Source organism: Leptodactylus fuscus, chromosome 6 (assembly GCF_031893055.1).
Source record: "Leptodactylus fuscus isolate aLepFus1 chromosome 6, aLepFus1.hap2, whole genome shotgun sequence".
Classification (NCBI taxonomy): Eukaryota; Metazoa; Chordata; class Amphibia; order Anura; family Leptodactylidae; genus Leptodactylus; species Leptodactylus fuscus.
The window spans coordinates 10,084,543-10,099,043 of NC_134270.1; the positions used below are offsets into that span (position 1 = coordinate 10,084,543).

A 14,501-nucleotide genomic window follows, 5' to 3' on the forward strand; every position below is an offset into this window, starting at 1 on the left:
ATATAATGGCACTATGGTTAATTCTGTTATGGGGGCACTGTGGTTAGATCTATACAATGCCATTAGGGTTGGTTCTGTTATGGGGGCACTGTGGGTAACTCTATATGATGGCACTATGGCTGACTCTGTGGTTAGATCTATACAATGCCATTAGGGTTGGTTCTGTTATGGGGGCACTGTGGGTAACTCTATATGATGGCACTATGTTTAACTCTGTTATGGGGGCACTATGGGTAACTCTATATGATGGCACTATGGTTGCCTCTGTTATGGGGGCACTGTGGTTATATCTATACAATGCCATTAGGGTTGGCTCTGTTATGGGAGCACTGTGGGTAACTTTATATAATGGCACTATGGTTGGCTCTGTTATGGGGGCACTGTGGTTAGCGCTATACAATACCATTAGGGTTGATTCTGTTATAGGGGCACTGCAGGTAACTCTATATAATGGCCCTATGGTTGGCTCTGTTATGGGGGCACTGTGGTTAGCGCTATACAATGCCATTAGGGTTGGCTCTGTCATGGGGGAACTGTGGGTAACTCTATATAATGGCACTATGGTTGGCTCTGTTATGGGGGCACTGTGGTTAGCGCTATACAATGCCATTAGGGTTGGCTCTGCTATGGGAGCACTGTGGGTAACTCTATATGATGGCACTATGGTTGGCTCTGTTATGGGGGCACTGTGGTTAGCGCTATACAATGGGGCACTGAGTCTGGCACAATTCTAAAAGGCAATGGCTGTTATAGGGCTCCTGTACTTGGCACGGTTACACTGCACTGTGCTATATACTATTACCACCTAGACCCAGCAGGTGGCGCTGTTAGCCAGTGATAGTCCCGTCACCAGGCGGTATAACACCGAGCAGGCAGAGCGGCTTTTGTCCTCAGCGAGGTGTCAGGTTTCATCTAAAAGGGCCGGATCATTAAAAGTCTCGAAGAACACAGGACGAATTCTGTGAAGGATTTAGTCGGCCGGGGTGCCGCGCAACTTGTACCTAGATGGCGCTCTCCCCCGTAGTCATATAATAGGTCTATATATTGCTATTTATATGTAAATTGATTCTTAAAATCATCTGAAAATAATTGAACTATATATATATGTTATATTTATACTATATACTGTTGTTAACGGCTTTATTACATTACAGGTCGCTGCGACGCTCTAACCACTTCCATATAGAGCTATTATATCAGCATTGTATGGCGGTATTATAGTGTTCAATTGGTGTTGTATGGCACTATATAAAGGTACACGTAAAGGCATTGTAATACAATAAATTTGGGGTATCCGAGTTACCTGCGAGGCCCGTTCCGACCCGGCCAGGTCTATCATGAAGAGTCTCCCGACGCGGACCTCTTGCGTGATGTTCTTGATGCGACTCTTCTGCCTGACCGTCACCTGGAGGATGGCGTGAGAGCGGGACGAGGTCTTATTGGCCGCGGTGGGCTCCTGGGTCCTTTGCTTGTTTCCTTTCATTAGCAGCTGCATGATCTAAAAGGGACACGGATATAAGTACCCAGTGGTCAGCCGGGGTAAGAGGGGCAATTGTCATGGGGGCTATCATACCAGCGAGGCAAGATCAGCGACACATCAGAAGACAATTACTGGTCGCCGCGATACTCTATCCACTTCCATACAGAACTATTATATCAGCATTGTATGGCGGTATTATAGTGTTCAATTGGTGTTGTATGGCACCATATAAAGGTATACAGAAAAGCACTGAATATTGATAATATTAGTGCACTATATGGCGGTATTATACTGTTCAATTGGTGTTATATGGCACTATATAGAGGTATACAGAAATATAGAGGTATACAGAAAAGCACTAAATATTGATAATATTAGTGCACTATATGGCGGTATTATACTGTTCAATTGGTGTTGTATGGCACTATATAGAGGTATACAGAAAAGCACTGAATATTGATAATATTAGTGCACTATATGGCGGTATTATACTGTTCAATTGGTGTTGTATGGCACTATATAGAGGTATACAGAAAAGCACTAAATATTGATAATATTAGTGCACTATATGGCGGTATTATACTGTTCAATTGGTGTTGTATGGCACTATATAGAGGTATACAGAAAAGCACTAAATATTGATAGTATTAGTGCACTGTATGCCGGTATTAGTGTATTAGTTTGGTGTTGTGTAACCAAGAAATATGTTTGGGCACTTTATATTGATATTATTTGTGCACTGTTTGGCAGTATTACAGTATTATTGTATGAGGTTGGTGTTATATGGCACTATATAGAGGTATACATAAAAGCACTAAATATTGATAGTATTGGTGCACTGTATGCCGGTATTAGTGTATTAGTTTGGTGTAATATGCCCAAGTGCATATTTTTGGGCACTTTATATTGATATTATTTGTGCACTGTTTGGCAGTATTATTGAATGAGGTTGGTGTTATATGGCACTATATAGAGGTATTTTCAGGCGCTGTATATTAATATTATTAGACACTATTTGGTGGTATTATTGTATTAGTTTCGTGCTGTGTGCCACTATATAGCGGTATGTTTGGACATTGTATACTGATACTATTTGTGCATTAGTTCCATATTGTACAATGCTATACAGAAGAATTTTTGGGCACGGTATATTGATATTTGTGAACTTTATGTCTTAGCTTCGTGTCGTATGGCGCTACAAAGGTATATAGAGAGGTATATATAGAGGCACTGCCTATTTGGGTGTTGTTTGGCAATATATAAATGTATTTTTGGACACTGCATATTGATATTATTAGTGCACCATTTGACGGTATTATTGTATCATTTTGGAGTTGTATGGCCCTATACACACGTATTTTTGGGCACAGTATATTGATATAATTTGTGTTCTGCTTGGCACGCAGGACCTTTTATCAATATAGTCCTCCACAGGTCCCGATCATGTCTGACCTTCCATAGCAGACATATAATCTAGCTGGGTATGTGATCAGAGTAGAGGGGGCAGAACTGACAATAAAGTGGGATTGACTTACAACTTTTTCAACAGCTGTAAAGTGAGACACTACAGCTGCTGCAAATTATGGTCTCTGCGCCCCCTGCGGATCAAAAATATTATAACAATGTGGCACCTCTTTGGCGTTGATGGTGGACACTTCTGTTATCCCAGCCACTTGGATGATTCCCTTTGAGTCCTCTCGTAGGTCCAGGTAGCCCAGGGCCGGGTTCAGTAAGTCTCGGATCATTTCATTGTAGATCTGTAAAATGAACAAGATGGTTTGATCCAATTAGAATGGACTATACCATGTCGGTAGCCGAGTTAACCTGAACTTCTATGTATGTAATGTACTACTATTTATGTGAATGTGTGTATATGGCGGTTTGTATGTATGTGTGTGTGTGTGTACATGTATGTATATGGCGGTTTGTATGTATGTATGTATGTGTGTGTGTACGTGTATTCATGTAATTTTGTGTATGTGTATGTATATACGAGGTCAGGGATTACACTTCTAGGCACCACTTATTTATATAATGCCGCCTGCGTGGTGTTTAGTACATCCTGGCCTTCATGTTCCTCCGTGTCTTTATCCCACGCCCTCCATACCGCTGGGTGGTAACAGGATCCGCCATTTATGCTATTTCCTTCTCACTTTACATGTCTTGCGGTTTCCCGGCTCCCTGTTTGTCGTCTCGGTTGCTGCAGACAATGTAATGTGCAAATATTGCACAGGCCATAAAGCCATGGTCGCCACATGAGATGGAGCGCACACACGAGGCCCGGCCTAGCCTTCACCATGGCAATTATCTGTCCTGCTCCCATAGAGGATGCGGCCAAACAAGCAGTAAATGTTATCAGCGCCGCTGGTGAAACAAGAGCGGCCGAGCAGCGCAGGAAACGGCAGATAGCAGCGCCATACGCCATGGTGATGGGTGTTTATCTAGTACATCTGATCCCCACCATTGTCAGGTGAACGCCTTGTCCTTATACTGCAGTACATCATGTTACGGACACGGCATACGTCCTCATATAGCAGGTCACAACATGGCAGCGGCCTCCTGTCCTTACAGACCCCTCATATCACATCAGTGGTTTCTTGGTACTATATGGCAGTATTATGTATTTCTTGGAAAATATTAGAGATGAGCCAACACTATTTGAAACTCCCGTTTCGAATAGCACGCACCTATAGGAATGAATGGACGCAGCTGGCACGCAGGGGGTTAAGCAGCCAGCCACCAGCAAAGTCTGCGTGCCAGCCGCTTCCATTCATTCCTATGGGTGCGTGCCATTCGAAACGGCCGTTTCGAATAGTGTTCGCTCATCTCTAGAAACTATATGATGGTCTTATGTGTGTTGTATATGTCAGAAGTATCTTGACACTTTATGGCGGTATTGTATGTGCTCTTTGGAGGTGTATTCCTTGGGGACTATATGACGGTATTATGTTAGTAGTAGGTCAGTAGTACTACGGTATAAGGCTGCATTCACACTGAGTAACGCTGGCGTTTTTTGTGCTTATTTTTGCACATAGCGCCGCGTTAACACGGCGCTATGTGCAAAAATAAGCACAAAAAACGCCAGCGTTACTCAGTGTGAATGCAGCCTAATATAGTTGTATCATGTGAAATGTATATATCAGTAGTACATATGACAGTATTATATATGCTCTTTAAGTTCATACTAGTTGGCCAGTATATGCAGGTACTATGTGGGGTGTATATACCAATAGTACATATGACAGTATTATATACGCTCTTTAAGTGCATACTAGTATATGCAGGTACTACGTGGAGTGTATATACCAGTAGTATCTTGGCACCTTGTGGTGGTATTATGTGGGGTGTATAGATCAGTAGTATCTTGTCACTTCATGGCGGTATGTCAGTAGTATTTTGGTACTATATAGTGATATTATGCAGGCTATATACAGTCCTATGAAAAAGTTTGGGCACCCCTATTAATCTTAATCATTTTTAGTTCTAAATATTTTGGTGTTTGCAGCAGCCATTTCAGTTTGATATATCTAATAACTGATGGACACAGTAATATTTCAGGATTGAAATGAGGTTTATTGTACTAACAGAAAATGTGCAATATGCATTAAACCAAAATTTGACTGGTGCAAAAGTATGGGCACCCTTATCATTTTATTGATTTGAATTCCCCTAACTACTTTTTACTGACTTACTGAAGCACAAAATTGGTTTTGTAACCTCAGTGAGCTTTGAACTTCATAGCCAGGTGTATCCAATCATGAGAAAAGGTATTTAAGGTGGCCAATTGCAAGTGGTTCCCCTATTTGAATCTCCTCTGAAGAGTGGCATCATGGGCTACTCAAAACAACTCTCAAATGATCTGAAAACAAAGATTGTCCAACATAGTTGTTCAGGGGAAGGATACAAAAAGTTGTCTCAGAGATTTACCCTGTCAGTTTCCACTGTGAGGAACATAGTAAGGAAATGGAAGACCACAAGGACAGTTCTTGTTAAGCCCAGAAGTGGCAGGCCAAGAAAAATATCAGAAAGGCAGAGAAGAAGAATGGTGAGAACAGTCAAGGACAATCCACAGACCACCTCCAAAGAGCTGCAGCATCATCTTGCTGCAGATGGTGTCACTGTGCATCGGTCAACTATACAGCGCACTTTGCACAAATAGAAGCTGTATGGGAGAGTGATGAGAAAGAAGCCGTTTCTGCACGTACGCCACAAATAGAGTTGCCTGAGGTATGAAAAAGCACATTTGGACAAGCCAGCTTAATTTTGGAAGAAGTTCCTGTGGACTGATGAAACAAAGATTGAGTTGTTTGGTCATACAAAAAGGCATTATGCATGGCGTCCAAAAAAAACAGCATTACAAGAAAAACACATGCTACCCACTGTAAAATTTGGTGGAGGTTCCATCATGCTTTGGGGCTGTGTGGCCAATGCCGGCACCGGGAATCTTGTTAAAGTTGAGAGTCGCATGGATTCCACTCAGTATCAGCAGATTCTTCAGAATAATGTTCAAGAATCAGTGACAAAGTTGAAGTTACGCCGGGGGTGGATATTTCAGCAAGACAATGATCCAAAACACCGCTCCAAATCCTCAGGCATTCATGCAGAGGAACAATTACAATGTTCTGGAATGGCCATCCCAGTCCCCAGACCTGAATATCATTGAACATCTGTGGGATGATCTGAAGCGGGCTGTCCATGCTCGGCGACCATCAAACTTAACTGAACTTGAATTGTTTTGTAAAGAGGAATGGTCCAAAATACCTTCATCCAGGAACTGATTAAAAGCTACAGGAAGCGACTAGAGGCTGTTATCTTTGCAAAAGGAGGATCTACTAAATATTAATGTCACTTTTCTGTTGAGGTGCCCATACTTTTGCACCAGTCAAATTTTGGTTTAATGCATATTGCACATTTTCTGTTAGTACAATAAACCTCATTTCAATCCTGAAATATTACTGTGTCCATCAGTTATTAGATATATCAAACTGAAATGGCTGTTGCAAACACCAAAATATTTAGAACAAAAAATGATTAAGATTAATAGGGGTGCCCAAACTTTTTCATAGGACTGTAAGTCATTAGTATATATGACGGTATTATGTGTGCACTTTCAGGATGTATTATATATATCTACATACATGTAATTTACCAATTGCCGAATATTTTACAAGACGTTTCTATTATGTAATGGTTGCCGCCACTAACCTCTAGGTAGGACATGAGGACCTCGTACTCCATGTCATCGCTGGTCTCCTCAATGGCTTTGAAGAGGTCATTCAAGGTCCTGATATATATCCCGGGCTCCCGGTCCGTGCCCAGCATGGTGTAGGTCTTGCCACATCCTTCGAAAAATTTAGCCACCAGTAAGTATAGGCAAAAACACTAGAAATACTAGAGATTGGCCCCATCACAAAATACAGGGGCCCCTGTCTCCTACACTCTTGGATCTGTGCAGAGCACTACTATATGAAATACACAGATCCCTAAAAATAGGGATCCCTCAAGAATGGTCTGTCTTGGTTGCTTTTGTAACAGAAGATGGCGGTCATGTCTGGGAGATACGGCTTGTTCACACAAGAATAAGAGTCTAATTTCACCTCATCCCATCCAGAATACCCCCATATGTAGTCATTGTAAAACTCACCCGTGGGGCCGTAGGCGAACACCGTGGCGTTATATCCCGAAATGACGCCTTCGATTAACCCTTTGGTGGTGAGACGGTACACAGTGTCCTATCAGAGAGTAAAGTAAGAGGTTAAAAGCTGATCGCCATCTGTGGGACACTAGATCCCATTTGGAAGCACCACTTAGAGCCCATCAGAAGGGACATAGCGGTTCAATATCTCCTTTTTGATGGCCACAATGTGCTGGGCCACTATGTCCCTTTTCATGGCCACTATGTGCTGGGCCACTATGGCCCTTCTTATGAGCAGTATATCCTTCTTGATGGCCACTATGTGCTGGGCCACTATGTCCCTTTTTTTGGACCCTATATCCCTTTTGATGGTCACTATGTGCTGGGCCAACATGTCCCTTTTGCTGGCCATTACACCCTTTTTGATGGTCACTTATGTGCTGGGCCACTATGTCCTTTCTTATGGGAATTATATCCTTTTTGATGGCCACAAATTGCTGGGCCACTGGGTCTCTTTTCATGGCCACTATGTCCTTTTTGATGGCCAATCTGACCTTTTTGACGGTCACTTATCTGCTGGGCCACTATGTCCCATCTTATGGGCACTATATCCCTTTTGATGGCCACTATGTCCTTTTCGATGGTCGTAATGTACTAGGCCACTATGTCCCTTCTTATGGGCATTATAGCCTTTTTGATGGCCACTATGTGCTGGACCACTATGTCCCTTTTGATGGCCATTATGACCTTTTTGATGGTCACTTATGTGCTGGACCACTATGTCCCTTTTGATGGCCATTATGACCTTTTTGATGGTCACTTATGTGCTGGGCCACTATGTCCAATCTTATGGGCACTATATCCTTTTTAATGGTCACTATGCCCTTTTAGATGTCCACTATGTTCTTTTGATGGTCACTTATGTACTAGGCCACTATGTCCCATGTTATGGGCACTACATCCCTTTTGATGGCCATTATGCCCTTTTGATGGTCACTATGTGCCGGGCCACTATGTCCGATCTTATAGGCACTACATCCCTATTGATGGCCACTATGTCCTTCTTGATGGTCACTATGTACTAGGCCACTATGTCCCTTTTGTTGGTCACTATGTGCCGGGCCACTATGTCTCATCTTATAGGCACTATATCCCTTTTGATGGTCACCATGTACTAGGCCACTATGTCCTATCTTATGGGCACTATATCCCTTTTGATGGCCACTATGCCCTTTTGATGGTCACTATGTACTAGGCCACTATGTCCCATCTTATGGGCACTATATCCCATTTGATGGCCACTATGCCCTTTTCGATGGTCACTATGTTCTAGGCCACTATGTCCCTTTTGATGTTCATTATGCTTATTTTTAGGACATTATCTGTGGGGGCCGTAAATTGGGCATTACCTTAAGTGCACCGTATCCCTTTGTTGCCGCCTCCTGTAGGGCACGTTATACCGCTTGAGTACACGATATACCACATAAGTGCACTATGTACCTTTTGGGAGCACTATATATACGCCTTGGGACCTGTAGCCTAATCTTTTAATTCCTTAACAACACCCTTGGCGGCCATGTCAACTGGCTTCTCCAGCAAGTAATATAACAAAGAAACGGGTGAAGAGACTTTTCATCAGAAGGGGACGACTCAAGGAGACTTCCTATAGCATCTTGGCATGACACGGCCCATCAGCGGGCCAACGCACCTACAAGAATCCTTTAATGGAATGATTATACTTCAGGCACACGGCATAAGGAAGCAATCTCCAGGCAATTATGTACTTAAGATGTTATCAGGGCTTATCCGGCTTGTATGTAAGGGCCATTACTGCTCACTAGAGCCACGCCAAGCGCTGAGAGATATATACCAGGGCCTTCCAATCACAACACTCCAGAAATCACACAGATGTCAAGAATCTACATATTCTATTTCATAAAAATTCCAAATCAGGTTTTTCACATTTTTTTTTTTTTTTTTACTTCAATTCATGAAAATCTGGCCACTAGGGGGCAATAGTGCAAAATGTATCCAAATGAAAGCCTAGGGCAAGATGAAAAGAACTGAAAAAACTATAACTGAAAAATTAAGAATAATCCTTGATGCCTCTGAAAGATGGCGGTTGGCCATTACTCTATATTAAAATCCCCCAAATCTTAAAGGGATTGTCCACATTTTTATAATCCCTTTATGTTTGAAGTAATCCCTGGAAAATAAGATAATTAGAGACCCTTTATAAGATAATGTAGTATAATAATAATAAGAAGAAAATAAGATAATGTAGAGATTAGCTACAATCTGTAAAGGAACCAACTATAGGTGTACAATTTTCCTGCAGCACTCCCAGAGGAGAAAGAAAGTATTACATGGTTACTATAGAAATCACTATACACTGGGTCTTCCAGATGCAGATGCTTCTGAAGTCATCCAGCTACAGCCTTTAAGAAGGGACTCCTCTCTACGGGCCCAGAATTCTCCGTTTCTTTTTAAAAAATAAACATCCCCTTTAAGGTAAAAGCCCACTTATATGTAGTGAATTGTACTACGCCTTCAGACAAACATCTATGGAGACTATACAGATAAAGGACCATCTACTAAAAGTCCCTACATGATTAGTGCCATACAGTGAATATATACCACCGCCATATAATGCTATAACATAAGAATTTGCACCAGCGCATCAATGAGTTGCTGGGAAGGATGTTTTTGACTACATGTGGCGGGGACAGAGTGACTGGCCCTTGACCTTGAACGATAACCTTGTCATGGTTGTTGGCGAGATGGAAAGTTGCCCTCGACTTTGGGAGCGCCGGAGGCCATTGGTGGTACGAGTGTGATGTTTTTGGTCGGTCTTGGTAAACCAGAATGTCCTTCGCTTGGAGGAAGCAGTAAAAGTAATAACGTCACAGCAGTAATCTTAGGAGTGACAGATTTGTTTGCATTCTCAGTTGATCAATAATGGCCGATGACAACCTCAAGAGTCACACATACATGAAGACGCGGGTGAAGAGGTAACACAAGCCAAAGAACAAAGAGGCAACACGATCCCATCAAGGAGGTAACATTATCTCCGAGCAGTCTTGTATTTCCTCCGTCCTCATTCTTAGCTTCGAGGCTTTTACTGTGGGCAGAAAACGTCTCAAGAAGGCGGCAAGGAAAGTAAAAGTGTAATGGAATAGGAAGCGACGACAAATAATGAGAGTAAACAGGAATGAAGGAAAGCAGGGCGAGCGAGAAGAAGAAGGACAATGACCAACGAGGGGGGCGCGAAGGGAATGTGTGACTCGGGATGGCGGACAACGGGAGGTAAACCTGTAAATCAAAAGGTCACCTCCACACATGAATGAACCCAAAGAAAAAGGCAACCTCGAGATTACGAGCAAGACTTTGGCAACGGAGGACCTCTATGGAAAATACTTTACACGTCCAGGCAGTCACTAACATCTCGTAGTACGGTGTTCAGGAGATGGCTTGGATAGGACGAAGTATTCTTCATTGGTCACCAACGTTGTGCCCACTTGGGGTCAAGCAAATTTACAATATTTGCCAAAATTTTCCAATTGTAAAGTAGATGAAAAACCAAAAATACTATTACATAAGAGGTTAGAGAGTAGTTGCCAACGAAGGCTGAAGGGGATCCAACAATACTCTGAAAATACTAGTGAAGTTTCTTCAAAGGTTCTCCAGTCATGGTGGTGATGGTGATGCTCAAGAATCTTGGACTTCCACCGGTCCTGATAGCCTCTGTCAGGGTGGAGGGTTGACGGTCAACTCTTTGGTTTTCTCTCAGTACCACTTGACTGACCATGAAAAACTTCTGTTATGGGGGGTCATAACTCTACAGGTATCCCACCCACCATCAATGACATCCGAAGATATGGAAAGGTACGTCAACTAGCAAAAAAGTATGGAGGGTTGACTGTCAACTCTTTGGTTTTCTCCAATACCACTTGACTGACCATGAAAACCTTTTGTTCTGAGGGGTCATGACTCTACAGGTATCCCACCTACCATTAGTGACATCCCACCAACCATTAATGAAATCCAAAGATATGGAAAGGAACGTCAACTAGCAAAAAAATATGGAAACTATCATTACGTGGACTGGATCAACATTTCCGATGGAGGACATCATGAGCAACCTGAGCTTCAGGGTGGTCAATAGCAGACAGGCGTCTCATCAATGCTAAAGGTGGACGAGATGTCGTAATCTCCTTGGACTTTCATCTTCATCCATGCCCAATCCTGACCTTGCCTTAAGCCATCACCAAAGATGTACAAACCCCTCATCACTAAGAATTGCTCAAGACATCAAGTAAAGGCAGAGAACAATAGATGGTACGCTAAGAAAATGCCCAAGGCTAGGTTTAGAAGTGCTACGTAAATGTAAGGTGAGTCTCAGATAAAAGGTCTGAGGCAGGTGACGGCCGATCAGTTTTAGTAACTAGGAATAATTTCACCATCTAATAGAACCAGAGCTAAGGAGGAACTTTATTCAAAGAGGAGACAAGACAGGATTTGGTGAAACAACACAGAGAAGACAACCAAAAACTGGTCAATAAGAAAGGGGAGACCCAATATATGGAGGATATAGGGAAATTGAAAGAGATCAACGTGGACTTCTCAAAAAGGTAGTCTTTTGGAGAGTTCACAATATACATGGTCAAAAGACACTGCAAATCCAATGGACATCAATGTCCAACTGGTGTTGGTCTAACTCCTGTGGCAGGAATATGGCAAGCACTTTGGACTCTCTTTGGAGGATTCATGGCTGGAAATTGCCTTTGATGGTCAAACCACAAAGCCTCGAGTTAAAGCAAGCATATAAACACTATAAGGCTGTATTCACACAGAGTAACGCCAGGCGTTTTTGTGTGTTTTTTGCACATAGCGCCGCGTTAACACCGCGTGTACGCCGCGTTAACGCGGCGCTATGTGCAAAAAACACACAAAAAACGCCTGGCGTTACTCTGTGAATACAGCCTAATACTGCTCCTATGTACAAGAATATAACTACTATGATACTGCTCCTATGTACAAGAATATAACTACTATAATACTGCTCCTATATACAAGAATATAACTACTATAATACTACCTCCTATGTACAAGAATATAACTACTATAATACTGCTCCTATGTACAAGACTATAACTACTATAATACTGCTCCTATGTACAAGAATATAACTACTATAATATTGCTCCTATGTACAAGAATATAACTACTATAATACTACCTCCTATGTACAAGAATATAACTACTATAATACTACTCCTATGTACAAGAATATAACTACTATAATACTACTTCTATGTACAAGAATATAACTACTATAATACTGCTCCTATGTACAAGAATATAACCATTATAATACTGCTCCTATGTACAAGAATATAACTACTATAATACTACTCCTATGTACAAGAATATGACTACTATAATACTGCTCCTATGTACAAGAATATAACTACTATAATACTGCTCCTATGTACAAGAATATAACTACTATAATACTACTCCTATGTACAAGAATATAACTACTATAATACTGCTCCTATGTACAAGAATATAACTACTATAATACTGCTCCTATGTACAAGAATATAACTACTATAATACTGCTCCTATGTACAAGAATATAACTACTATAATACTACTCCTATGTACAAGAATATGACTACTATAATACTGCTCCTATGTACAAGAATATAACTACTATAATACTGCTCCTATGTACAAGAATATAACTACTATAATACTGCTCCTATGTACAGGAATATAACTACTATAATACTGCTCCTATGTACAGGAATATAACTACTATAATACTGCTCCTATGTACAGGGATATAACTACTATAATACTACCTCCTATGTACAAGAATATGACTACTATAATACTACTCCTATGTACAAGAATATAACTACTATAATACTGCTCCTATGTACAAGAATATAACTACTATAATACTACTCCTATGTACAAGAATATAACTACTATAATACTGCTCCTATGTACAAGAATATAACTACTATAATACTGCTCCTATGTACAAGAATATAACTACTATAATACTACTCCTATGTACAAGAATATAACTACTATAATACTGCTCCTATGTACAAGAATATAACTACTATAATACTGCTCCTATGTACAAGAATATAACTACTATAATACTGCTCCTATGTACAAGAATATAACTACTATAATACTGCTCCTATGTACAAGAATATAACTACTATAATACTACTCCTATGTACAAGAATATAACTACTATAATACTACTCCTATGTACAAGAATATAACTACTATAATACTGATCATATGTACAAGAATATAACTACTATAATACTACTCCTATGTACAAGAATATAACTACTATAATACTACGTATGAAGCTACATTATATTATTAGACATACCACCTCGGTACAAGCAATGAAGCAGTTAATATAATTAGACATCTGGAAGACACCAGGGAGGCGACATCAGAGGAATAATTCCTGAAAGACGCCTCTAATGTGCTCTCTCTCTATAGATGCCACCTGAGCACCGAGGTCTCCATAGAAAACATTACCTCATGTAGCAAAGGTTCGGAGACTCTGCATCCATTCTTATATCAATGAAACCAACAAAAGTCACTGAAGGTGGCCAACCTTCTTAGAGATCCACCATCTTTATGTTACAAGGTCATATATACACTCACCGGCCACTTTATTAGGTACACCATGCTAGTAACGGGTTGGACCCCCTTTTGCCTTCAGAACTGCCTCAATTCTTCGTGGCATAGATACAACAAGGTGCTGGAAGCATTCCTCAGAGATTTTGGTCCATATTGACATGATGGCATCACACAGTTGCAGTCGCAGATTTGTCGGCTGCACATCCATGATGCGAATCTCCCGTTCCACCACATCCCAAAGATGCTCCTCTATTGGATTGAGATCTGGTGACTGTGGAGGCCATTGGAGTACAGTGAACTCATTGTCATGTTCAAGAAACCAGTCTGAGATGATTCCAGCTTTATGACATGGCATTGCATTATCCTGCTGAAAGTAGCCATCAGATGTTGGGTACATTGTGGTCATAAAGGGATGGACATGGTCAGCAACAATACTCAGGTAGGCTTTGGCGTTGCAACGATGCTCAATTGGTACCAAGGGGCCCAATGAGTGCCAAGAAAATATTCCCCACACCATGACACCACCACCACCAGCCTGAACCGTTACCGATACAAGGCAGGATGAATCCATGCTTTCATGTTGTTGACGCCAAATTCTGACCCTACCATCCGAATGTCGCAGCAGAAATCGAGACGCATCAGACCAGGCAACGTTTTTCCAATCTTCAATTGTCCAATTTCGATGAGCTTGTGCAAATT

The 14,501-nt window shown here is 41.3% G+C and overlaps 1 protein-coding gene across 1 annotated transcript in view; it reads right to left on the reverse strand.

Moving 5' to 3' along the window:
- The window catches only part of KIF19 (kinesin family member 19), a 40,567-nt gene that overhangs the window by 7,825 nt on the left and 18,241 nt on the right, over positions 1–14,501 (reverse strand). The window contains exons 4-7 of the mRNA XM_075279364.1: positions 7,125–7,212; positions 6,686–6,822; positions 3,112–3,237; positions 1,304–1,498 (exon numbers count right to left, since the gene is read on the reverse strand). Coding sequence (XP_075135465.1) covers positions 1,304–1,498; positions 3,112–3,237; positions 6,686–6,822; positions 7,125–7,212 — 546 coding nt within the window. The remainder of the gene's footprint in view (positions 1–1,303; positions 1,499–3,111; positions 3,238–6,685; positions 6,823–7,124; positions 7,213–14,501) is intronic.